Below are 27,311 nucleotides of genomic sequence, written 5' to 3' on the forward strand. Positions count from 1 at the left end.
CTGCATGCAGGAAGCCCCTAAAAAGTGAATGGGAACTCATTGACATAATGGACTGATCGCACAGCGGACAGTCATGCAGGGACGGGTGCATGCATGGAACTGCCTGCGCTAATATAAAATATAATATAGATATAGGTATATATATCTATCTCTATATCTAGACTGCAGATAGGCAGTTAAATACACAGTGAAACAGGCAAAAAGTCCCTGTAGCATTTTCAATTGCAGCCTACATGGGAACTATAAGTTCAGTTCCCGATGCACGTGCAATTTCCAGTGCATGCAGCGTGCCATTAGGATGCCATTAGGATTAATGGCACCCGCTTGCAGTCAGTGAGTTTTTCTGTGCAAATGGTTGCGGCTGACCTGCAGTGGGAACCATCTGCACAGATGTGAACCTAGCCTAATGTTGCTATGCTGGGACTAAAGGAATTTAAAATAACCATTACCAGCCACGCTGTAGGCAAAAAACGGCTACATCGCAGTCCTCCAGTTCTGGCAGGGCATCAGTAGATGTCCTTCCATAACACCGCCCACTGCATGAGGTTTGGACACAGCCAATCACGCATCGAGGTAAAGGGCAAATCACTGAAGTCCTTTACCATGTGATGAGCTGTGTACAGTCACAGCTGATCACATGTACAGTGGGGAAAATAATTATTTGATCCCCTGCACATTTTGTAAGTTTGCCCACTTGCAAAGAAATGAAGGGTCTATAATTTTTATCATAGATGTATTTTAAATGATAGAGACAGAATATCAACCAAAAATATAGAAAACACTGATACAAATTTTATAAATTGAGTTGCAGTTCAGTGAGTAAAATCAGTATTTGATTCCAAACCAACCAACAATAATTCTGGCTCCCACAGACTGGCTACAGTATGTGCTCATGTGGTGCCCAGATTAGTCAATTTAGGAAGGTGCTCCTAATGACAACTCGTTATGTGTGTAAAAGAGACCTGTATACAGAAATACAAAATAACCATCAATTGCCCTCGGCCGGGGCTCTCTTTGCAAGATTTTGCCTCGTGGGGTAAGGATGATCATGAAAAAAGTAAGGAATCAGCGGAAGGAGCTTGTGAATGAGCTCAAGACAGTTGGGACCGCAGTCGCCAAACAAACCATTGGTAACACAATACGCCACCATGAATTGAAATCTTGCAGAGCTTCTGCAAGGTCCCCCTCCTCAAGAAGGCACGGGTGCAGGCCCATCTGATTTTTGCCAATGAATATCTAAACGATTTAGAGAAGGATTGGGAGAAAGTGCTGTAGTCAGAGTAGACCAAAATTTAACTTTTTGGCATTAACTCGACTTGCTGTGTTTGCAGAAAAAAAAAATGCTGACTATGACCTATAGTTAAGCACGGAGGTGGCAACATGATGCTTTTGGGTTGTTCCTCTGCTAAAGATACAGGCTAACTTTGCCTCAATGAGAAGCCAATAAATGGAGCAATGTATTGTAAAATCTTGAATAAGAACCTTCTTCACTTGGCCAGAGCACTGAAGTTGGGTCATGGATGGTTCTTCCAGCATGACACTGACCTAAAACTGCTAAGGCAACAAAGGACTGGCTCAAGAAGCACATTAAAGAGGAACTGCAGTGTGCTCACATAAATTGTAATAAAAACATCTTTTCCATTCTGAAGCTTCACTCTAACCACTTTGCGTATTATTTTTTATATATACTGTGATTCTGTACTTGCCACATATGGTGCAGAAATTTCCCTTTACGGAGTCTAGCTGCAACCATTTTAACTGTGGGCAGCGGAAGCAGCTGCCTGTTCACTTCCTGGATTTTCACAGATGCAGAGGCACACCTCCAACTCTCATTGGCCCTCTTATGACTCATCCCATGTTTTCCTTCCTGGCAAACTTTTAGGAGAATGAGAGAGCGAGCGGTGTATGATGTCATAAGCCTAGGCTTTTTACCAGACAAGAAACAGGAAGTGGGCTGTATAACGTATTTACTGGCAGAAAAAAAAAAGTTTTACTATCCAAAGTTAAAACGACAAGAGCAGAAGATTTAATACATGGAAAGTTGGGGAAAAAAAATTACTGAAGGTCCGCTTTAAGGTCATGGAGTGTTTTTAGCCAGTCTCCAGACCTTTAATCCTATAGAAAATATATGGAGGGAGCTGAAACTTCAAGTTGCCGAGCGACAGCTAAGAAACCTTAAGGCTTTAGACAATCTATAGAGTGGACCAAAATCCCTCCTGAGATGTGTGCAAACCTGGTCTAAAACTACAAGAAACTTCTTACCTCTGTGCTTGCCATCAAGGGTTTCTCCACCAAGTACTAAGTCTTGTTTTACTTGGGGATCAAATACTTATTTTATTCACTGAACTGCAACATAATTAATAAGGTTTGAATCATGTGTGTTTTTTTTTTTTCTTAATTTTTGATTGATATTCTGTTTCTATCATTTAAAATACACCAATGATAAATTGGGGGCTAGAGCACCAATGATAGACATTATATACCCGTCATTTCTTTGCAAGTGAACAAACTTACAAAATCTGCAGGGGATCAAATAATTATTTTCCCCCACTGTAAACAGATTTGATGGTTATAGGCAGTCCTTTCCTCCCACGCTGTGTCTGTGGGAGAAAAGGAGAGCCATTAACCGGCAAGCCTGTTGGCACATTGTTTACACTGGTAACCAGGGCACTGATCATCAGTGCCCTGATTATCACTGCAGCCCTATCAGTGCCTCCTCATCAGTGCCCATCGGTGCAGCCTCATCGTCACACAGCAGTGAAGATGAAAAGTTACTTATTTGAAAAGCTCAGAACTTTCAAAAAAATAAATAAAAATGTGGTCTTTTATTTTTTGCTAAACAAAAAAAAAAAAGTGATGACAAAATATCACTAAAAGTACAGTGTTGCATGACCGTGCAATTGTCATTCAAAGTACGACCGCGCAGAAAGCTGACAATTGGCCCGGGCAAAAAGGGGTGTGAATGTGCCCAGTATTTAAGTGGTAAAGGTACCTAGAGAATATGTACTGTATATATAATTTCATGATTTTAGTAACTCTACTTTAAAACCTCTTTCACACTAAAGTGTTTTTACAGCGTTTTAGCGTTATAAATATCGCTATTAAAATGCTCATAAAACACTTAATGGACCCTTTCACACTGAGTCCTGCAAGCAGAATCTTTGGAGCAGCTTTTGGGCGCTGAAAAAAACACTCCAAAAACGCCCCTCTCCATTGAAATGAATTGAAAGCGCTGTAAAAACGCCTTACCCTTTAACACTGAGGCACTGCAAAAACGCCCTAAGGCTGCATTCACACCTAAGCGACAAAACGCCCGACGCGGGACGCTTCTGTCGCTAGAGGGCAGAATTCCCATTGCCGTCTATCGAGATGGTTCACATCTCATAGACGCGCAACGCCTGTCGCCTGAAAAAAAGTCCCGGACCCTTTTTTTCACGCGACAGGCGCGTTTTCCCATAGACAGCAATGGGAATACTTTAGAAAAAAAAAAAAAAAAAAAGATACATTTGTAATCGCGGCAAATCTGCCGCTACACGCGTACGCGGCTGTCGCTTAGGTGTGAATGCAGCCTAAAACGTTAGGGTCTTAGCAGTGCTTTGTCAGCACATTGGGATTGCAGATGAGGCTTTGCTCGAAAAACGACCCAGTGTGAAAGGGGCCTTAACACTCTTGGTTTATCTAGTAAGTTACTTAAACATAGTTCACCTTTACCAAAAGGTAAAGGGTGTCTGAAGATAAAAACAAACTGTGCAGCTTTGACCAAAGTTGAATAATTCCCTTGCTGTAAAGTGTAGATCATTTTCATACTTAAGCCTGACTAAAAACCTCCCAGAGTTTGCATCTTCAGGAGCTTGCTTCTGTGATGGTGGGGGGTGAACAGTAACGGCTGTTTTTTTTTTTTTTTTTTTTGTTTGTTTTAAAAAATGTATATAGCTTTTTAATGGAAAGGTCAGACTATTTAATGTTGTGTGGAACATATTACTATAGCATTGCATTTTTGCAATGTATAACCTAGAATACATTTTTGAGACTAATGTTTTTCTTATTACAGCTAATTCAATCCACAGACACATTGGAAGATGCTGTAGCTGCTGGTATAGCTCGCTTTGATGATAAGGGTATGTCCTGTTTATTGTATTGCATTAGAGTTTTCACTTTTAAGCTTGAATGTACTCGACAGTTGAAATTATTGGTGGTAAACCAGTGCAGGCACTGAAATCCCCAAAAGGCCTTAAAATGATAGAGGAATGTATGCTATACTACAAAAAAACTGTCAACTGGACATATAGTCGATGGTTGGACACTGTTGATATGCTGCATGTGATGGTCAGAGACTTGGGGGGATATTCACGAAAGGCAAATCCACTTTGCACTACAAGTGCACTTTCAAGTGCAGTCGCTGTAGCTCTGAGGGGGACATGCAAGGAAAATAAAAAACAGCTTTTTAGCTTGCACATGATTGGATGATAAAATCAGCAGAGCTTCCCCTCGTTTCAGATCTTCCCCTCAGATCTACAGCGACTGCACTTCCAAGTGCACTTGTAGTGCAAAGTGGATTTGCCTTTTGTAAATAACCCCCTTGGTGTTACTGAATCCACAATAGTAAAATGTGTCTGTATATGCAGTAAAGCATGCTTGTTGTACTCACTGTGGAACCTAAGGGGTAATTCTCTGCATTGTGTAGAAAGGCTGTTTGATTCTGTATGCACAGATCCTCCCCTCCCTGCACTGTCCCCCTGGACAATTCCGGATAAGACAATATCTTTGGTGTTGAGCTGCACATGCTCAGTTTGGTGTGTATTGCAAGAGAGGTTTTTGTTCTTGGGAGAGTGCCACACTGGTCCCACATTTTATATTCCACATTGCAATACCCATAATGATAAAAAAAAAATTGAGGAAAATGCATACAATAATGAACAGCCCAGAAATACTAAGGGTTAAAGGTCTTGCTCAAGGCAGTCTTAATTTATTATTTTTCCTTTGCTGACTGTGAATAAGCGCCTAGAAAGGGAAACCTTGCTATTGACCCCACAGTTTTACACAACTGTCATACAGCATAGTCAAAGAAAAAGATCCATAAGCCGCAAATCATGGAGCAGACCCATGTGCATGGAGTGAGGTGAATGGCGGCCTCAGCCAGGCCACCTTCCAACGTATTTTGATATGCCCCTTGGAGCCTAATCACAGGGTCATCATAGAACTCATTAATAGAACTAAGGGTCTGTCACAAGCTCTTGTATAGAGTGCCCACTTTAAAAAGGTGCTGTGAACTCCCTGATAGATTTCAGTGAAACGCAGCATCATCATAGCTTAGTGAATCGAAAGGCTTTGATAGAAAAAGCCAAGGTTTCAACACCCTCCACTTTATTGGTAGTGAGGCTGTTCTGGAAGGTGCCTGTTTGTGATCCTTGGGCATAGGTGGGCAACAGGGTCTTGCTAATAGGATACATAACACTAGTTAAAGTACTTCAAAGTGGATGTAAACCGAGTCTCATCATTTATAAATTACTTCCCTATTGCTGCTCTATAAGGATATACATGCCTCCTGCATGTATCCTTACCTGTCAATCTCCCCTTTTGCCATTTGGAGCCCTGCAATACTCCAGATTCTGTGGGCAGGTCTGTTGTCCAGGGCTCGGTGGGTGGAGTCGTGATGTCAGTAGACTCCCCACCCACCTCTGCACTCCCCTTGGCCAGGCATCGATATTTCTTTCTAGTGGATTATGCCCCATTATCACTAACATCCAGTCAAAACCCAGGAAAGTCACCCCATGACTTCAGCATGCCCAATCATGCTGAGGTGTGGAGCATCCAATCCTGGGAGAGCTGGAGAAGAAAGGAGGGAGGGTGTGAAGTACACAGAATGCCCCTCTCACACTTGTGCATGAGATAAGGAGGTGCCTGAAACTGGCAGCAAGGGGGAAGAAAGGGCATCTATTTCTGTGTGTCCGTTTTTATCTTACTAAGGAAAGATAAGAAAATTGCTCAGAGCTGGATTACCTCTTTGTGGAAAGACTGGCACAGATAAAACAACATCCTCTGCTGTAACGGCTATGAGTCTTAATTAAAAAAAAAATTGGGGTTTACATCCACTTTAAGTAGTTCTCTAAATTTGTATTCACCTCAAACACAATCCTGATGCATGCAGCTGCTGCCTGCTACTTCCCAACCTTCTGTCAGCTTCCCTAGCCCCTGCCAGGACCTTGACTGGCAATAGAATCAGTTGAACACATAGACTCTATAGTGTTAGAGATGATCAAAAATAAGTGGACTGTTTTCAGCACAGCCTGGGCAAATAATTTTCAGACAAATACAGCCAAGCATGTGAAGTTAAACTTGAGGCTTGCTTTAATTTGTATGTAATGGAGTCTGAGTCGCCATCCTACTGCAGGTTCTTTACTGCTTTTCTCTTTCAAAAAGCCTTAGTTTCTTAGAGATCTGTCTTGCAAGTATAAAGACTTATTCACATAAGATGCATTGGGCATGCGTCGTGCATCCTTGTCCAATTCAGTTGCAATGTATAGACAAGACAGCAGTATTCCCAATTATTTCAGTTCACATCACCACACTGTAGCATGCAACATAATCCATTGCATTGTACCCTACTGCAGGCAATAGAACTTACTGAAATGTGACATTTCAATAAAGCTTGCACAAAAAAGTAAACGGTGCAATATGCTTTTTTCAGCGCATCAACACTGCTGCCCTTTGGTGCCCATAAGCAGTAGTGTGTGCTGATGGTGTGATACAGGACATAGAAAATGGTATCTCTACAGCACTAGCTCCTAGATTTTTCACTTACTATCCTTGTCCTTGAGCCTTCCTAGAGCTTTGTGGGTTCTGGAACTAACTGAATTACAGAGATCAGGTCATATTTAAAGGCATTGTACACTTTCTAATGCTTTTGTTTTAACATATTACCTGTGTCATTTTGTTTGCCTCACCCTGTGATGTTGGGCTCACATGTTGTGGCTGCAGTTTGTAGTGTCATGCCTGATCTATTCTCCTATGTCCATGTATTCACTCACTTAGCTTGTTGTTATTTGCTAAGAGGATAGGCAACTTCTTGTTCCAGGTTACTTCTCGTCCAATCCATGCCTCACCATTTTCTCTGTGTTGCATAATAAATGTGTGAATACTAATGTGGTAAAAGGACATCTCCCAACATTGTGGGAGTCCTGGGAGGCCATCCTATGACATCTTCCCGTAACTCCTGTAGAGTGTGTGCAGCGTGCTCTGTGATCACTGTGTGCTCAGAAAACCGCTGATCAGATTGGGGTAAAGAGCCAATCGGTGTAGCTGATTACTATGTGATCAGCTGTGTCCAATCACAGCTGATCACAATTTAAGCACAAGCCGCTTATCATTATACCTTTCCTCATGCTGCTAGTGTGAGGAGAGAAGAGCCGACAACTGGCTTGCGTAAAAGGATATCTACACTGATTATCGGTGTCCTAATTATCAGTGCAGTGCCTTTATCATCAGTGTCACCTATCAGTGTAGCCTCAATAGCGTACATCAATAAAGGAAAAAAATTACATGTTTGCAAAATTTTATAACCAAATATATATATGTATGTATGTATGTATGTATGTATGTATGTATGTATGTATGTATGTGTGTCGCGAGCTCTGTGACCGTGACTATGTCCGCCGGTGTCCCATGATCGTGTCACGGAGCCGAAGAACGGGGAGATGTCAGTGTAAACACATCTCCACGTTCTTCCTAGTGACATGTCACTGATCGAATACTCCCTCTCATCGGGAGCAGCAATCAGTGACATGCACTCGTAGCCACACCCCATAACAGTTAGCATCACTCCCTAGGACACACTTAACCCCTTCAGCGCCCCCCTACAGGTTAACACCGTCACTGCCAGTATCATGTTTACAGTAATCGGTGCATTTTTATAGCACTGTTCGCTGTAAAAATGACAATGGTGTCAAGTGTCCATGAAGTCGCAGTCACAATAAAAATTGCAGATCGCCGCTATAACTAGTAAAAAAAAAATTTTTTTTAAAAATGTTAAACTATCACCTATTTTGTAAATGCTATAACTTTAGCGCAAACCAATCAATAAACGCTTATTGCAATTTTTTATTACATTTTTTACCAAAAATATGTAGAAGAATACGTATCGGCCTAAACTGAGAAAAATTAAAAAAATGTTATATATATTTTTGGGGGATATTTTTTATAGAAAAAAGTTAAAAGCATTTTTTTTCCAAAATTGGGGCTCTATTTTTGTTTATAGCGCAAAAAAAAAAAACGCATATGTGATCAAATACCACCAAAAGAAAGCTCTATTTGTGGGGGGAAAAAGGACGTAAATTTTGTTTGGGAGACACAGAACTGTAAATGGTTTAATTTACTGTATGCTGATCAGACAGGGCAACAAATTACACCATGCTACTACAGGATCAATGCACATGTTATGCCGGTGACCATAGGTGTGAGACGGGAAGGTTTATAATGCCTTTATACTATAGGACCCATCTATAATGAAGAACAGATATTTCAATCTGCTCTAGTTATCCACACTGCAGCCATCAATCTTTTCTGTCACTGACGGTGTATAATGATCAGGCTGCAAAACTGTCTGAGCTCCGTTCTGAAAACATAGATGCTAAAAACTGGTGTATAAAACATTTAAAAAAAAGCTAAATACTGTATTTATTGGCGTATAACACTCACTTTTTTACCTTGAAAATAGAGGGTAAACTTTGCCTGCGTGTTATACGCAAGGGGCTGTGGAAAGTTTTTTTTTTTTTTTTTACCTGAAACTTCCCTCTTAAAGTTAGGGTGCGTGTTATACGCCGATTAAATACGGTAATCTTTATTTTTTTCAATCACATTTTTATTAATTTTTATACAACAACAATGCAAAACATAAACACATTTCCCACAAATAACCCCACCCATACACATCTTACAAATTCACACTTCCGTATTTGCGCCTACCAGGCTACGCTTCAATCTTTACTCAAGGCCCTTCATCTCATTAATGCTCCTTTAATGGCAAAGAAAGCTAAGAAAATGTTTGTCATGTCTTGAGGACAGGTCAAACAAATGGCAACCACCTCAACCTATAACTGGCCTTTACAGCAAGGAGCACATAGAAGGGCAACGCATGTAAAAAACGAATTCCCAGCTCGCTTACCAGTGCGTCGCAGGTTAGCTGGTAAGTGAGGACAGACCAACCTGTGGAGTGGCAACACAACCTAACAGTTGGCTGATCATTTGTCCCTGACAGGAGAGCAGCCGTGAATATCGGTACACACCATATAGGAACGATAAAGCTGCACTCCTACGTTTTTGAGTAGCGATTCTGATTTTTTATTAATGCCCAACCCTGATTGTTCTCTTTTAATGTCTTCCAAATAAAATCCATACACTTGTTATCTTTATGTGCATCTCTTGAATTTTGACTTGATAGCACTTCTCTCTTTCATACTCTTATCAAATATTTGCTGTAATAAGGAACACGTGTGTAGATCTGACTTCTGTACACACTCCCAGCGGCGCACACTCTGTGGGGCAGGCTGCCATTCTGGCATTCAGGGGCAGATCACAGCTGCTGTCCACGTTAATGTTTTCAGCAGGTAAAGACTTGTTTCCATTTTAATAGCATCTGCTTTAACTTGAGGCACTTCTTCTGGTTCTGTGAGTTGCTGAAACCTTGTTCAACATCTGCTTTATGGATAATTTGCATTATAAATGCAATGAGATGTCACATAAGGTTTAATGGGGGGTATTAACTGATTAATTCACAGATATGCATAATTAATGTTCAGAAAATAGCTTAGAGGCAAGGATTTTTTTTTAAATATACGTTTAGTGCACCTTCCTGTTGTAGGATGTGTTTCCAAGTGTGGGCTGGTCTTTGCCTGACCATCAAATGAATGCACACAAATATTTTCTGCTTGCTAGCTGTAGCAGTATTCTGCCTGAGGTGTGTCCTTAAGTTTCATAGACAGATCAAAGCAGTGAAAGAATTCAGATGCTAATCAAAATAAAAATTTCAGCACTTTCTATCATGTGAGTGGCTCATTATCTTGTCATATCCAAAATCCCCAGGTAGACAAGAAATGATCTGACATAAGCATTTTTCTTAGTAAAATGAATGGGTCTCTCTGAATGTTTTTTAGGTCTGTTTTCTCTCTGTTGTATAAAAGAAAAAGCTGTTTTTATGAATTGTATTAGCTCTTTAGGACCCATTCCCACTGCTGTATGTAAGGTGCATTACAGTGCCATTCATTGTTAATGGCACTGAATTCAAGTTACTGCACAGTAGGGTACAACCCAGGACTTCTGAACTACAAGCAAGGAAAAAATAAAATGTAAGAAACCCACAGCCTTTACCACAACACTCACCTTCAATCCAGAGCCATCCACTGCAGTTATTTTCTGCCACTATATGTTCACACTTACAGATTAAGGCCCCTTTCACAGTGACGGCCTGATGGGCCCGCCTCTTAGTTTTTCAGATGGACCCCATCAGACCATCCATTGCTCTCTATAGAGTGGCAGATGTCAAAGGACAGTCTCCACTCTAATTTATCCCAAAGGTGTTCTATCGGGTTGAGGTCAGGATTCTTAGCAGACCAATCAAGTTCCTTCACCCCAAACTCTCTCATCTATGTTTTCATGGACCTTGCTTTGTGCTCTTGTCCAAATAATTTGGTGAAGGGGGGATTATATAGTGGGGTTGGGCTTGGCCCCTTAGTTCCAGTGACGGGAACTTTTAAGGCATCAGCATACCTGTTCCAACATGACTGTACACCAGTGCACAAAGCAAGGTCCATAAAGCGAGCGAGTTTCCAGAAGAATGGAAGCAGTTATAGGTGCAAAGGATGGGCCAACGCAATATTAAACCCTACAGACTTTTTTAGGACCGAGTACAAGTACCGATACTTTTTTTCATGTACTCGCCGAAACCAAATACCGATACTTTTTTTAAATGTCATGTTACAGTTTTCAAACCACAATACAGTCTACGGATATTTTCTTTAGAATTATGAAGAACTCTAACTCAAGACATTATAAAAGAGTAAAAATGAATAAAAATGTTTTATTTGCTTGTCACGCAGTAGTAAAAAAACTGAAAGAATTTTCATAGAACATGTTGATAAATACAAAAAAAGTATTCGGCCAGGCATCGGGAGCATTTGCGCGAGTACAAGTACTCCCTCAAATACTTGCTATCGGTACCGATACCGATACTAGTATCGGTATCGGGACAACCCTACCATTAACGTTCATGTGCGCCCCCCTCCCCTCAAATGAGTTCCCCCGACGCAAAAAGGCTTTTTTTTTGTGTCCTATCAGCCTTTTCACACAGTAGCCTCCCACTATAGGGAGGATGAGAGCTCCAAGCATCGGATATATATATATATAGATATATATATGTGTGTGTGTGTGTGTGTGTGTGTGTGTGTGTGTATATGTATATATATATATATAATTTTTTATTCTTTATATATAAAATTCCTGATATATAATTATATGTGTGTGTGTAGGTTTGTATGTGAACATGTCTGTCATTCTGTGTACCTTGCAAGGAGTCAGTTTTTTCTTTTTTGCTGCTTTTCTGGATCTCTGACACTGTTTTGGACTGTGTCAGTATTTGCATTGTAAGCTTGTGTCAGCATAGTAATGTTTTTAATATACCTGTTTAACATTTTTAGATAAAAAATCATCTCGGAAAAGAAAGGCAGAGGACTGTCCCCAGGATGGGGCTGAGGAAAAAGTTTCAAAAAAGAAGAAATCTGATTCTGTAAGTTTTTGTTCGACGCTGTCAGTTGCTTCTTCCATGACTTACCAATTTCTTTGTAGTTCCATTTTGCTCGCTTTTCATTTTCACTACACATAGCATCACAATACTTTTAGATCCAAGTATTCTTTGTATATCAGTCACTGCCCTGGAGGAGTTTACAATCTACTGACTTTACCAGTATCCAACAAGTCTATATGTCTACATTCTAGAACCTTTTCATGTTTTTGGGTTGATGGTGCTCAACTGGAGGAAATTCTAGGAAAAATGTACCCACTTCCATCATAATAAGAACCTTGTCCCTTTGTTTTGTAGGAAGTTGTGGAAAATACTTCCCTTCAGCTACTATACGGCTTTGAAATCTAGCAATATCTGGTTACTGATTTGTACCATTCTATCTTCACAAACAATATAGGCTAGGCTCCTGCAGTAAGAAACGCGCTTTACTGTCTAATGGAAATGTGTTTGATAATTAGTCTAATCTGATTGTCTTGTGTGTTTGTAAAATAGGGGCAATGAGGGTGCTGCCAGGGTGTCTTTAGAGATGTTGGCTTCTGTATTCATACTGCAAAAAAAAATTGTGCCATGCTTTCAGCATGCCAGTTACTACATGGCATTTATTAACAGGAAAGCACATATTTAAGTCAGATCTGACAGCTAAGATCTATGGTTACAGCATGTCTTTCAGTACAGGTTTCCTTTAAAACACAATTGAACCCTCTTTTTAAATCACCCAAGAATACATTACAGGTACCGTATTTATCTTGGTATAGCGCGCACCCCTAAAGTTGCCCCAATTCCTGTGGAAAAAAAGATTTTTTGTACTTGGTTTTGGTGTCTTGCGCCGCGTCCATCGGCGGCCTCGTCGGGTCCGGCGTCCGTCTGCGGCTTCGGTTGTCCTCTTCGTCGGGTCCGGCGTCCTTCTGCGGCGTCCTCTCGTCCTCCCCGCTCGTTTCCCGCGCCAAGTTTGAATACTGCGCCGACATATACCGAGCGCAGTACACTCGTGTATCGTCGGGCAGGCTCGGCAACTCTCGCGCTGACGTCCTGTACATCCAGGACGTCGGTGCGAGAGGAGCCGAGACTGGCCGACGATACACGAGTGTACTGCGCTCGGTATATGCCGGCGCAGTATTCAAACTCGGCGCGGGTATCAGCATATACCTCGCACCCGCGATTTTGCCCTGATTTTCAGGGCAAAAAAGTGCGCGGTATACGCCGATAAATACGGTATATCAAAATAAAAGGTGTTCAATGTCTTGCAGATGGTTTTCCTTCTGAGTAGAAAAGTCTGTTCTCTACAAGCAGCTACAGAGTGGGACTTTTGCTCTCTGTGTGGTAATAGTGGTCTCTCTGCAGAGATCTGACATGCACCCTACTGAGTCAGACCTATAGCTCTGCAATCGGCAAAGCTTATACTCCCTGTTGATTTGAGAGCTTTGATTCGGGCTCAGCAGGCGTGTTGGATTTCTGCCAAAAGACCAATTTTTTCTCAGAGAGCAAGGGCCTTACTTTGCAACTCGCTGGCAGGGGATAATATTTTAGAAGATAAAAAGCAGACAGGGAGTAACTAGTCTCCTGAGGAGGAAGTGGATGTCCTTTACGCACCCAAAAGCACACCTTTTAACAGGCTTCTGCGATGATGGGAGGTTGGAAAACCTATGTGAAAACCCGAAGTGTATGTTACCCCAAAATGTCTTATTTCTCATATGTGCCTGTGTTACCATGTACTTGTATTTAAAAGTGTCCTGTTCTCTATGCGTTCTTTGCGTGGAAACCGTGTGTGTGTGTGTGTGTGTGTGTGTGTGTATATATGTATATGTGTGTGTGTGAGATAGATAGATAGATAGATAGGATACATCTATCTCACTCTCTCACACACACACACACACACCCCCCTCTCCACCTCCTTTCAAACAACCCCCGCCCAGGCTCGCAGAGTGTGCATGAAAGAGCTACCAGCACCACCCCCTCCACCTCTGTTCTGCACATCCCCGCCCAGGTTCTCAGACCGTGTACTTCACCATTAAAGAGCCGCCTAGGACCGCCCCTCTCCACCTCTTTCCACACATCCCCTCCCAGGCTCGCAGAGTGTGCGGTTCATTGGGCATGAAAGAGCCCCTGGGACTGCCCCCTCCACCTCCGTTTTCCTGCACATCCCCACCGTGCACTGCACTATACATGTAAGGGTGCCGCCTGGGACCACCCCCCTCCGCCTCTGTTCTGCACATCCCCGCCCAGGTTCACAGACGGCAGGCTCAAACGTCGCTCCGCCCTCAGTGTGCAGTGATGACTGACCCCCGTGGCTGCAGAATGGCAAGTACAATGACTGTGTGCTGGAGGCATTGATGAAATGGGTGTAATTAAACAGGAGATGTGCTGGAAGGAAGGGGGTTGGGATTAAGAGCAAACATGTGCTGGATTAGGGGGGGGGGGTTCTAATTGAAGGCATAAACATCATGCCTTTAATCCCACCCCCCCCCCCCCCTCAATCCATGATATCTATCCCTCCAATTTCACCTTCACTCCCCTAATCTATCATACGGTATGATAGAATGGGGGGAAATGGTGGTGGAATTGGAGGCATAGATCTCATGGATTGGGAAGAATATTGAAAGCATAGATGTACAGGATTGGGGGGAGATTGGAGGGATAGGTGTTCTGGAGAGGGGAGGTCAGAAGATGAGGCGTGCTGGTGGGACGTTGGGAGGGGGGGGGGGGCATTGGAGGTAGGGATGTACTGGGGGGGGGCATTGGAGGTAGGGATGTACTGGGGGAGGCGTTGGAGGTAGGGATGTACTGGGGGAGGCGTTGGAGGTAGGGATGTACTGGGGGAGGCGTTGGAGGTAGGGATGTACTGGGGGAGGCGTTGGAGGTAGGGATGTACTGGGGGAGGCGTTGGAGGTAGGGATGTACTGGGGGAGGCGTGCGCGTGTTTAGGGGCGGAATTAGGGTAGGGTTTGGGTGGGGAAACTGGTGGCAAGTAACTTTTAAGGCCTGGCTAGTAGTTCAGAACTTGAAATTTTGAGCCGTGTGTGTGTGTGTGTGTGTGTGTGTGTGTGTGTGTGTGTGTATATATTTATATAGAGAGACAAATGGTAGATGTGATTTTGAATAAAAAGCAGCTTTGCACAATGTCTAAACACCTGACATAAAGTAAATATATATAAAAGACAGTGCAGTGCAAAATTCATGCGTAAATTAATTCAAGATATATGCAGAAGTTCATTAGGTGAAGACCATATATAAGTGATAAGTTCATAAGTGAAAACATTTGTGCGAGTTCCCAAAATGGGTATCCAGCGTGAGTTCTTGTATATAGACTAACACTCGGGATGAAAAGGGAATCCCTCCAACCATTAGAGAGATGAAAGTAGGAATAGGTATCGCCCAACAAGGTAAATGCAGCCGCTCTTACCAGACAATGTGATCCCCTGATAATGGTCAATTGCGCTTATTACAGTATCCAAGCCAAAGGATCAGGATATCCCAAACGTCCGTAGCCATTAGCAGATATGCGCCATACAAAAACGAGTGAAACCGGAAAGTAATCGGGGCAATAACACACCATCCAAGGTGGTTACAGATCACAGACCATGTAACAAAGGAATAATCCACATAGCATGATATCGTTTAAAACCAGTTTAATGTTCAAAGTCACACTCGCATTTGAGTAGCTGAAAACAAGCGTTGTGGTAATGTAATGGTAGTTCCAGGAAGCAAGATAGCCGACCATCAATCGCGCATGTGGTAGCGTGTGTGTGTGCGTGCCCGGTGAGATTACTTCCTGGTTTCACCCGTTTTTTGTATGGCACGTATCTGATGACGGGTGCGTATGTTTGGCTTGGATACTGTAATAAGCGCAATTGACCGTTCTTATCAGGGGGTCACATTGTCTGGTAAGCGCGGCTGCATTTACCTTAGTTGGGTGACACCTATTCTTGCTTTCATCACTCTCATGGTTGGAGGGATTCCCTTTTCATCCTGAATATTCATCTATTTACAAGAACTGTTTCTGGATGCCCATTTTGGAACTCGCACATTTGTTTACTTATGCACTTATGCATATATCTTGTTTGAATTTACGAATGACTTTAGCTCTGCACTATTCTTTTTACACACACACACGTTTGCCTTGCATTTAAAAAAAATGTAATGGGTTGTTTTACAAAGTAAGGGTTTACATCTTTAAAGGTATACACACACCTACAATTATTCAAGAGGAGAGGTGTGCCAGGAGTTGAGCTTTAAGTGTTACTGGAGCAACTTCCACAACAATTGTGAGCATAAATTAACTTGGCATGGGAACATTGTTTTATAGTACTTATGATTAAGGAAAGCTATGAATTATGGACACACTTTTAAGGTAATAAAATTTGAACAGTTTTTAGTTCAGCTATAATTACATTGGACATGTCCAGACTTTCTTTAATTTATCTGGCAAAAAAGTAGTCGAAATTACTTTTGGAGACAGCCTGTCTGCTTCCTGAGGTTAGTGATGTTTCTACCTCCTCATGCTGTATTTTACATCCACATTCAGTCTGACACTCCTTTTCCTTTTTGGCATTAGTTACCTTTGTGTGTATGCTTCTGTCCTAGATGCAGCTTGTAAATGCCTCTTTCAAAGGAGACCATAAGATAATCTGGATGCAAATCTCCATACTAATAAATTGTGTACCTCTTGGAGGCTTCATGTAACCTTTTGGGTGCATTTATTACCATGGGGTCACTGAAAATTGACATTATAATTTAACTGTAGAAAGGTTTTCTTTCTCTGTACTCATCACTGTAGAGAGCAAGTTTTGGATGTAATTTTCAACTCCATGCATGGTCATGGTGACTAGTGGCTTTTTTTCTCTGCATGTAGAGCAGTGTTTCTCAACCTTTTTTGTCAACGCACCCTTTAAAATTCTGTACAATCCCAAGGTATACCATTGTCAAGTGTAGAGGCCTAAGGTGTCCGTTTATCATACAGCCGTAAAATACTGCTTCTCACTCCAGGCATTCTCAGAGGAGATCGCTCTCCTTTGCCTGTTTTATCAAGCTTTGTAGATCGCTTCACAACTCAACAGGAGAAGCAATCTACAAACGCCAGGAACTTCTGAGAACGGCTCCTCTCACTGTAATCTTAGTCATAGGAAGTGAAACATACCAAAGTTGAACACGAATCACCACACATTACACACCTAGTATTAATAAAATAATAAAGTTACATTCCACCTGCACAATATACATTAACCCAATTATTCAAAAACATTTTGAACGTTTTTATTAATATTTTAAAGATCATACATGTGCCTATGTAAATGGTGTATAATAAATGGATGTGTGTGTGTGCGTATGTGTGTGTGCGTATATGTGTGTGCGTATATGTGTGTGCGTATATGTGTGTGTGTATATATATATGTGTGTGTGTGTGTGTGTATGTATATATATATATATATATATATATATATATATATATATATATATATATATATATATATGTATATATATATATATATATATATATATATATTGTGTGTGTGTGTGTACAGCTTATATAACAGTGTCAGTTTGCTGTCCCCTCAAAATACCTCAACACACAGCCATTAATGTCTAAACCACTGGCAACAAAAATGGGTACACCCCTAAGTGAAAAAGTCCAAATTGGGCCCAAAGTGTCTATATTTTGTGTGGTCACCACTGGCTTAACCCACATGGGCATGGAGTTCCCCAGAGCTTCACAGGTTGTCATTGGAGTCCTCTTCCACGCCGCCATGGTGACATCACTTGGCTGGTGGATGTTGGAGATCTTGCGCTCCTCCACCTCCCGTTTGAGGATGCCCTACAGAGGCTCAATAGAGTTTAGGTCTGGAGACATACTTGACCAGTCCATCACCTTTATCCTCGGCTTCTTTAGCAAGGCAGTGGTCTTCTTGGAGGTGTGCTTGGGGTCGTTATCATGTTGGAATACTGCCCTGCGGCCCAGTCTCCGAAGGGAGGGGATCATGCTCTGCTTCAGTATGTCACAGTACATGATGGCATTCATGGTTTCCTCATTGAACTGTAGCACTCATGCAGCGCCAGACCATGACACTCCCTTCACTATAATTGACTGTAGGCAAATCGCACTTGTCTTTGTACTCCTCTCCTGGTTGCCGCCACACACACTTGACACCATCTGAACCAAATACGTTTATCTTGGTCTCATCAGACCACTGGACATGGTTCCAGTAAACCATGTCCTTAGTCTGCTTGTCTTCAGCAACCTGTTTGCAGGCTTTCTTGTGCATCATCTTTAGAAGAGGCTTCCTTCTGGGACGGCAGCCATGCAGACCAATTTGATGCAGTGTGCAGCGTATGGTCTGAGCACTGATAGGCTGACCCCCCCACCCCTTCAACCTTTGCAGCAATGCTGGCAACACTCATACATCTATTTCCCAAAGACAACCTCTGGATATGATGCTGGGCACGTTCACTCATCATCTTTGGTCAACCATAGCGAGGCCTGCTCTGATTTTAACATATCCTGTTAAACCGCTGTATGGTCTTAGCCACCATGCAGCAGCTGAGTTTAAGGGTCTTGGAAATCTTATAGCCTAGGCCATCTTTATGTAGAACAATAATTTTTTTTTTTTTTTTCACATCCTCAGAGTTTGTTGCCATGAGGTGCCATGTTGAACTTCCAGTGACCAGTATGTGAGAGTGATGGCACCAAATTTAACACACCTGCTCCCCATTCACACCGGAGACCTTTTTAACACGAACGAGTCGCATGACATTGGGGAGGGAAAATGGCTAATTGGACCCTATTTGGACATTTTCACTTAGGGGTGTACTCACTTTTGTTGCCAGCAGTTTAGACATTCATGGCTGTGTTGAGTTATTTTGAGGGGGCAGCAAATTACACTGTTATACAAGCTGTACACTCACTACTTGTAGCAAAGTGTCATTTCTTCAGTGTTGTCACATGAAAAGATATAATATTTACAAAAATGTGAGGGGTGTACTTACTTTTGTGAGATACTGTGTAATTACTTTTTAAAATGTTCTGTTTTAAAATTGAAAAGAGAAATAATGCAAGTTTACACATGGTTTAAGCTACTGATCTGAAGTTGTTTTGTGAGATACTGTATATGTATATATCGGGGCTGTAAATAGATAGGGAGAGAGAGAAAGAGGCTGGCATCACAAGTGTGCAATCACAGGTATTGCATTGTGACGCATTGCTGTGCATATCGCATTCAATGTTTGTGCAATGCATATTTAAATTATATTGCATTTGCTCCAAAATGGTACAGGACACTTTTTGGTCCGCACTAGAATTGGATCGCATAGGTGTGCACAACCATGCGATCCGATTCCTGCACCATTTCATAGTTCACACTGTGATCTGTGAAATGATCTGTGGGTGTCATTAACTTTACATTGACACTCGCAGTGGTGCGCAGATGTCAATGCAGGTGCGATGTGGAAACCGCACAGAAGTCGCCCTGGTTCCCGCATCACACAAGGGTGAACATATCTCTATCTATTATATATATATATATATATATATATATATATATATATATATATATATATATATATATACATACATACATACATACATACATACATACATACATACATACATACATACATACATACATACATACATACACACATACATACATACACACACACACACACACACACACACACACACACACACACACACACACACACACACACACACACACCTAACCTTCTCGTTTTGGGTGTGTAATGGTGGGGAAGATGTGCTCTGACTGTATGGCTGCTCATGGGTGACAGAAGAAAGTCAAAACACTTCGTCCTTCCTCCAGAATACTCAGCCAGCTTCGCGCTTCTCTCTCTCATTCTCCACCTCTGAGCTGGTGAATCAAAGAGGGAGAATTCTGTCACAGATCGCCAGTGAGGTGCCGAGATTAGAGGTCGACCGATATGGGGTTTTCTCTGACCGATGCCGCTATTTAGAAATCGGGGGAGGGGGGGGGGGGGCCGATATATGATGCAGTTTTTTTTTTTGGGCCGATTTATTTTTTCCCCCGCCCTTCATCTCATTAAATCTAACAGACCCCTTTCACACTGGGGAATTTTTTCAGGCGCTTTTGGGCTAAAAATCGTGCCTGTAAAGTGCCTGCAAAAATTGCTCCCCTGCAGCCTCAGTGTGAAAGACAGAGTGCTTTCAAACTGAGGGACCTGTGCGTCTCCCAGAAGACAGCGGGGGGCAGCGGCGGCGGCGGAGTAGGCTCCAGATGTGGCGTAGGTCACCTCAGTCACCACGGTGATCTATGCCCGAAAGAGGGAGCAAATACCTGGATTACACAGGTATCTGCTCCCTCCTACCCTCTGAAAGCTGCCAAATGTGACACCGGAGGGGGGGTGGATTCCGAAAAGCGGAAGTTTCATTATTACTCCGCTAAGTAATAAGTGATACAGAACATTTCTTACATTTAAACATATATTTTGAACACAAGCCTCCAATCAGTGCACTTGTATGTATAATTTAGATTAAAAAAAAATATATATATATATAATATAAATACCCACCTTGCTGAAACAAGGTACAATAAAACCAATTTTAAAAAAACCTACCCTCAACCCCAAAGACCCAAACAACCGGAGGCCCATAACAGGTCTAAATGTTTTCTCCAAGGTAATGGAGAAAGTAGTTGTACAACAGCTGCAACTGCATTTAGACACCCATAAATTACTCGACCCCTTTCAATCAGGCTTCCGTCCGGGTCACGGAACAGAAACGGCGCTGCTCAAAATATGGGATGACGCTCTAGAGGCCGCAGACGAAGGAGAATCTTGTCTCCTGATACTGCTAAACCTAAGCGCGGCTTTTGACACTGTAGACCACGGACTACTACTGGCTAGGCTAGCTGAAGTAGCCGGAGTCGCTGAAGGGGTTTTACCCTGGTTCTCCTCCTTCTTGGAAAACCGATCACAAATGGTGAAACTGGGGTCTTTCACTTCCGAAAAACGTACGGTATCATGCGGAGTCCCTTAGGGATCTCCCTTATCGCCAGTTATGTTTAATATCAATCTCCGCCCTCTCTTTGAAATCATCAGTAACCAGAAGTTACTTTACCACTCCTATGCAGACGACACACAACTGTATTTCCGCATCTGCAACAAAAAGGATCATTCTCTTGGACTATAGAAATGCCTCACTCTAATAGATAACTGGATGACAAACAGTTATCTTAAACTCAACGGTTCGAAAACAGAACTTCTCCTGTTTCACGCTAACCGGAAAAATCACCCCGCGTCAACATGGACTCCCCCAGCCATTCTGGGTAAAACTATCGCCCCTAGCACCAAAGTCAAAAGTCTCTGAGTCATTTTCGATACCTACATAACAATGGATGCACAAATAGGGTCAGTAGTCGGCGGCTCCCACCATCTGCTGCGCCTACTACGCAGACTCACGCCCTTTTCCCCCCGAAAGAGGACATTGCAGTCGTGGTGGGAACAATCATCAATTCCAGACTCGACTACGCAAATGCCCTCTATCTAGGACTCCCCAAATACCAAATCACTCGTCTGCAAGTCGTTCAAAATACGGCCACTCGACTAGTGACTGGAAAAAAACCATGGGAATCCATTTCACCTTCACTGAGATCCCTTCATTGGTTGCCAGTAAAAGACAGAATCACTTTCAAGGCACTCTGCCTAATGCATAAGTGTATTCAAGGCAACGCCCCTCAATATCTATGCGAAAAAATAAAAGCCCATAACCCCAATCGCATTCTGCGATCCACCAATCAAAACCTCCTCCAGATACCAAAAGCCAGATACAAGTCCAAAGGAGATCGTAGATTTGCAGTCCAAGGACCTCGCCTGTGGAATGCACTACCAACCACCATCCGACTGGAGTCGGACCACTTGGCCTTCAGGAGAAAGATTAAAACCCATCTCTTCTGAGGTCAAGGGGTTCCTTACCCATGAAATGGATACAGCGCCCAGAGGCGATTCAGTTTGCTTGTGTTGCGCTTTACAAGTCTCTCTCACTCACTCAATACACAAAAACGGGTAATCAAAACTTTTGGACAAAAAGAAAAAACAATATATAAGCTAACTTTACTGTTTCGTTTTTTTTTACTTCGTTAAAGTGTATTTTTTCCCCAAAAATTGCATTTGAAAGACCGCTGCGCAAATACTGTGTGACATAAAATATTTCAACAATCGCTATTTTATTTCCTAGGGTCTCTGCTAAAAAAAAAAATTAATGTTTGGGGGTTCTAAGTGATTTTCTAGCAGAAAATACAGGATTTTTACAAGTGTCAAAAAAGATTTAGGGCAAGATTCAGGTACATCGGCGCATCTTTAGATAGGCGTAGCGCATCTGATATGCACTACGCCGTCATAACATTGAGAGGCAAGTACAGTATTCACAAAGCACTTGCTCCCATATGTACGCTGGCGTAACGTAAATGGGCCGGCGTAAGCCTGCGTAATTCAAAGTAGCAAGGCAGTGGGCGTGTTGTATTATGATGAAGAGTGACTCCATGTAAATGCATGGCCGAACGAACGAATCAAGGCTCAGAATCACGTCGAATTTACTCCCTAAGATACGCTGGGTCCATTCATGCGACGTGAACGTAACCTACGTCCAGCCCCATTCACGTACGACTTGCGCAAACGACGTAAAATACGACGGCCGTTTCGACGTCCATACCTTTGCGTTACCTGCGCAAATATAGCGGGGGTAACTTTACGCCGGACGTACACCTTACGTAAACGGCGTAGCTTAATGCGACGGGCGCAAGTACGTTCGTGAATCGGCGTATCTAGCTCATTTACATATTCGATGCGTAAATCTACGGAAGCGCCCCTAGCGGCCAGCGTAAATATGCACCCGTACATATACGTTGTCGTAAGTCCTTTCTAAATCCGGCCCAATGTCTTTAAATGGTTAAACTGAGAACTTTTCTACAGGTGCTCAGTTCATTGAAGTTTAAACATTGTATCTCTTATCTCTTGGCAGGCTGCCCATGAGGGAGAAGTCACTTCCAGGGGAAACTTGTCAGGAAACTTGCATTGACTTCTATAACAGAAGCTATTTGCAAGTCGCGCTGAAGTTTAAAACACCAAATATCAGCCGTTATATCGGTCGACCTCTAGCTGAGATCGCACCTTCATAAACTGTCCGTTTCTGTGACAGTCGGTTACATATTCTCACTGTGCTGCGATGATCAGTGGAGAACATGTTCTCTGCTGATTACCTCAGCTTCATAAACTGTTAATGACCTAAGATCAGCGGCGATGCTCGGGATCGCCGCTGATGATAGTTTGATAAACGGACACCTAATAGTGTTCCATAATGCAGCATCATCCACACACATAGGACACCCAACATTAAAGGTCATTTAGGGCTGATTCACAACAGCCACTGCATTACAACACAACGGCTGTTGTGTGGTCTGGTGTCATTGCAACAGTGCTAATGCACTGATCTTGGCGCATTGCAAGGTTCACATGTTTTTTTTATTTTTTATTGAAATGCCAGACAATAAGTTCAAATGCTGACCAAAGTCCATCTGTTCGCACTTTGCTGGGATAAAGTACTGTGCGTGGTACTTTTTCTCATCACACATTGCCCGCACACCACCATAGCACAGTGGTGGGAACCAGACACACCAGAGACGAGGCGTTTTGCCTTGTCATACAATAGGACCGTGCTGGAATAGCCACCCAATGCAGTCTACCACATCTAAAGTGTGAATGGGCCCTTATTCTTACAAAGCAAATACACCTTTGCACACTGGTAAGGGTTAGTATTCCAAAGTTGTTCCTCTTTCAGTTTCTCTCTCTTTTGGCTAAAGTGACCCCAATGCTGACAGAGCGAGGCAGGGGAGGAGCACACAAGGATGCTATGCAGATGCCCAAGAGAGTCTAATGAATGCAAAAAGCACAAGTGTGTAAGCTCCAAGTGTCATCTTGAAACCTACTCCTCACTCCCATGTGACAGTAATTGTTGTGCAAGCAATCGCCAAACACCATTTCTGTCACATGGACGGATGAAGACGGTCGCATACGCGTCATACCCAAAGTACCAGCTGTTTTTCTTCGCTCCCTGTGGCTGAACGCAGTGATGGGGGCTTGATGGAATTTGGAAAGGGTTGCTGGTAGGTCTGTCATTAAAGTGCCCAGAAAACCTCTTGGAGCAACTAATTCTGCACCAGTGATGAGAAACAATGTAATGGGGGCCAGCCCCTTTTCTTTAAAGTCAAGTTCTGACAAGCTTGTTATCCGTAGTGTAAATGTACAACTAGGTTGAGACCCTTAACCCTAAAGGGATACTTCAAACATAGGTGGGGTTTGATGAGCTCACTATAAATCTAAAGCATAGACAAATGTTAAAGAAGAAAAAAAGTTGTTAGCACATGGATCATTTTTAGCACCCTGATCCGTGGATCTAGCAAGCCTCTCCCATTCTTGACTTGTTCTTTAAAGGGTCACTAAAGGAATTTTTTTTTTTGCTGAAATGACTGTTTATTGGGTGTAGAGACATACAAGTTAACTGATTCCTTTTAAAAATGATTAAAAATTGAATTTAATCTATTATATAATGTGCCTCTAGTTTCACTTTCGGTTTTAAAGGTACATACATGAAGTTCCGGGTGAGAGGTGAGTCGGGAAGACTCACAGAACAAAAAAAAACAAATCCAGGGCAGTGTTTTGTTTTTAAAATGAATCTGATTGGTTCTGAGGAGTTTTAGACACACAGTAATGACAGCGTAGACCAGTGTTTCTCAACTCCAGTCCTCGGGGCGCACCAACAGGTCTTGTTTTCAGGCTTTCCATTATTGTGCACAGGTGATTTTATCAGTTTCACTGCCTTAATAATTACCACAGCAGTTTGATCTGAGGGAAATCCTGAAAACATGACCTGTTGGTGCGCCCCGAGGACTGGAGTTGAGAAACACTGGCGTAGACCACCGTGAAAATCTCCCAGTACCATGGTTATAAGGAAACAGGCAACCAGGAAGTGTGGAGATCACAGCAGAATTATAGCTACTTCAAAGCAAAAACGAACAATGGTGACATGAAACCAGTACTGCAGTAAGGTAAAGGAAGCTATTTAGCTAAAAACAAAAAATCCTTTAGTGACCCTTTAAGTGCAAGAGTGAGACTTTTTTTTCTTATGGTGCTTCAAATTCTATAGCATGAGAACTTCTCTCTTCCCACAGTGGTCAATAAAATATATATTGGTTTATTTTAGTATATAAGAGTCTTATTCTTTTGTTTGGTCAGTGAATTTCTGAATTGTCTCATTCTAAAACATGTTTTTTGATCTTTTGCAGTTTGGTGTGGACAGTGACAGCTCGGGCTCTGAAGAAGAATGGGAAAAACAAGAGACCAGTGTAAAAAAGCTGCAGAAGCATTTTCCTGATTTGGATAAGGAGGTCAGAGCACAGTTGTTTTATTTTCGGTTGTGCTTTGCATGGTTTCTCTTTTTAGTGCAGAAGAGAAGTGCGCAATTTCTTAGGCATTTAACCAATGAAAAAAATGTCTTATTCAGTGCTTTGTGTCTGGAACGTAGGCTAGTGTGAGGAGGAAAAAGCTGCCACTTAAAGATCAGGCCATTTTTTGCGATATGGCACTGTGTCGCTTTAGCTGAGAATTGCGCGGTCGTGCGACGCTGTACGCAAACAAAATGTACGCCTTTTTCCCCCACAAATTGAGCTTTCTTTTGTTGGTGTTTGATCACCTCTGCGTTTTTTTAATTATTTTTTTGCACTATAAACAAAGCGACAATTTTGCTATAAAAAAAAGTTATTCATCAGTTTAGGCCAATATGTATTCTTCATATTTTTGGTAAAAGTTATAGCATCTACGCAATAACGGATAGATTTATGGCATTTTTATAAAAAAAATAAGTAAAAATCATAAGTAAAAAAAAAAAACCTGCTATACTTGCCTGCCCTGTGTAATGGTTTTGCACAGAGCAGCCAGGATCCTCCTCTTCTCGGGTCCCTCTTCTATGCTCCTGGCCCTTCCGTCCTGTTGAATGCCCGCACAGCAAGCAGCTTGCTATGGGGGCACCTGAGCCGAGCTGCAGCTAGGTGTCTCCATTCAGACACTGAGTTACCATTCGGGCCCGCCCCCTCTCTCTCCTGATTGGCTAACTGAATTTGATTGTGAGCCTCAGGAGCCAGTGGCGCTGCTGCCGTGTCTTCGAAAATCATGAGGGAGATGCCCAGACAGCCGAGGGACTCGTGGACATCGCTGGACAGAGATGGGGCTCAGGTAAGTATTAGGGGTTCTGCTGCTACACACAAAGAATACATTCAATTAAAAAACCTTCTGCCTTTTACAACTCCTGCTTCCTTTCAATATGCTGTGGCATGTCCAAGAGTCTTCCTTTGCTTCTTTAAAGAGCCCTTTATTCTTCCCAACTTCTATCCTCCACATGGTGATTGAACTCTATTTCTCTGTCAGCAGACTGCAGAGCACGTCTCTCCATGTCAGATGTCACATTGTTAAAAGGATTGAAAACCTAGCACTCTTCCGTGTTTCTCCCTTTCAGCTCTTTAAAGGAAAGTGATGATGAGCTGCACTAGTAAGCTGCAAAAATGAGCACATGTCACCACTGTTGCATTCTTTTCCATCATCTTAATTCCCTAGAGGCACTGCTTAGTATATATATTTTCTCTGATGAAACCGGAAGCCCGCACCATTCAAAGAGTAGTGTTCACACACTTTGTGGTTTTATCTTGACTTGAGGGAGATTTTTTTTTGCCGCGTGTGTTTTTAGGGACAATTTCCACTCTAAGGCAGAGAAAATCCCTCCAAAGTGAGGGAAACCCATTGGAAGATTGTCCCCTCCTATTAATGTTCTGATGTCAACCCAAAATTTTGGATATTTTTATACTTTCAATAATTCTTCTGGTCTAGGATGTCATTGTCCAAGTTATTCTGGCAGAGTAGTTAAAATGATTTTCTTGTAACCTCTAGGGCTTAAACTCTAAGACCCTCATACACACTATTGGATTTTCTGCAGATTTTTGTCTTCAGATTTACCAAAACTATATCGTATGAGGTTAAACCTTAAGAGTTTCAATTTGTATGCAATCAGGCAGGCCCTTGCACTACATGGTTTTGCTAAATCTGAAGACAAAAATCTGCAGAAAATCTAATCGTGTGTATGGGGCTTAAGGGGGCATCCACTTACTCTTGGATCTGAAAGCTCTGAATGTCTTCTTTTCACCCTAGAATGTTCACATGGAAGCCAACAGGTCTGTGATGGCCTCACGTCACCAGGGAGACTTTCAGATTTCTGTGGACATCAAAGATGCTTACCTGCGTATGGTTTCTTGTGTCTTGCTGTGGGGCCCCAACACTGCGGTTTTGTGGCCCTGCCCTTCAGCCTTTCATTTGCACTTGGGTGTTCATCAAGTTGCTGGCCCTGTAATAGACTTAGTTTAGCATTCCCTTTATCGGATACTTACCGACATCCTGTTTATGGAACCGTGGGTGTGGACTTTGTTGGGTGATTTGCCTTTACTGTCAAGTCGAA

General features: G+C 42.3%; 1 protein-coding gene across 1 annotated transcript in view; it reads left to right on the forward strand.

Annotated features, from left to right (window-relative positions):
• Positions 1-27,311, forward strand: part of SMARCAD1 (SWI/SNF-related, matrix-associated actin-dependent regulator of chromatin, subfamily a, containing DEAD/H box 1) — a 175,558-nt gene that overhangs the window by 41,773 nt on the left and 106,474 nt on the right. Inside the window, exons 5-7 of the mRNA XM_040327899.1 lie at positions 4,052-4,118; positions 11,688-11,776; positions 25,096-25,197. Coding sequence (XP_040183833.1) covers positions 4,052-4,118; positions 11,688-11,776; positions 25,096-25,197 — 258 coding nt within the window. The remainder of the gene's footprint in view (positions 1-4,051; positions 4,119-11,687; positions 11,777-25,095; positions 25,198-27,311) is intronic.

Source organism: Rana temporaria, chromosome 1 (genome assembly GCF_905171775.1).
Source record: "Rana temporaria chromosome 1, aRanTem1.1, whole genome shotgun sequence".
Classification (NCBI taxonomy): domain Eukaryota; kingdom Metazoa; phylum Chordata; class Amphibia; order Anura; family Ranidae; genus Rana; species Rana temporaria.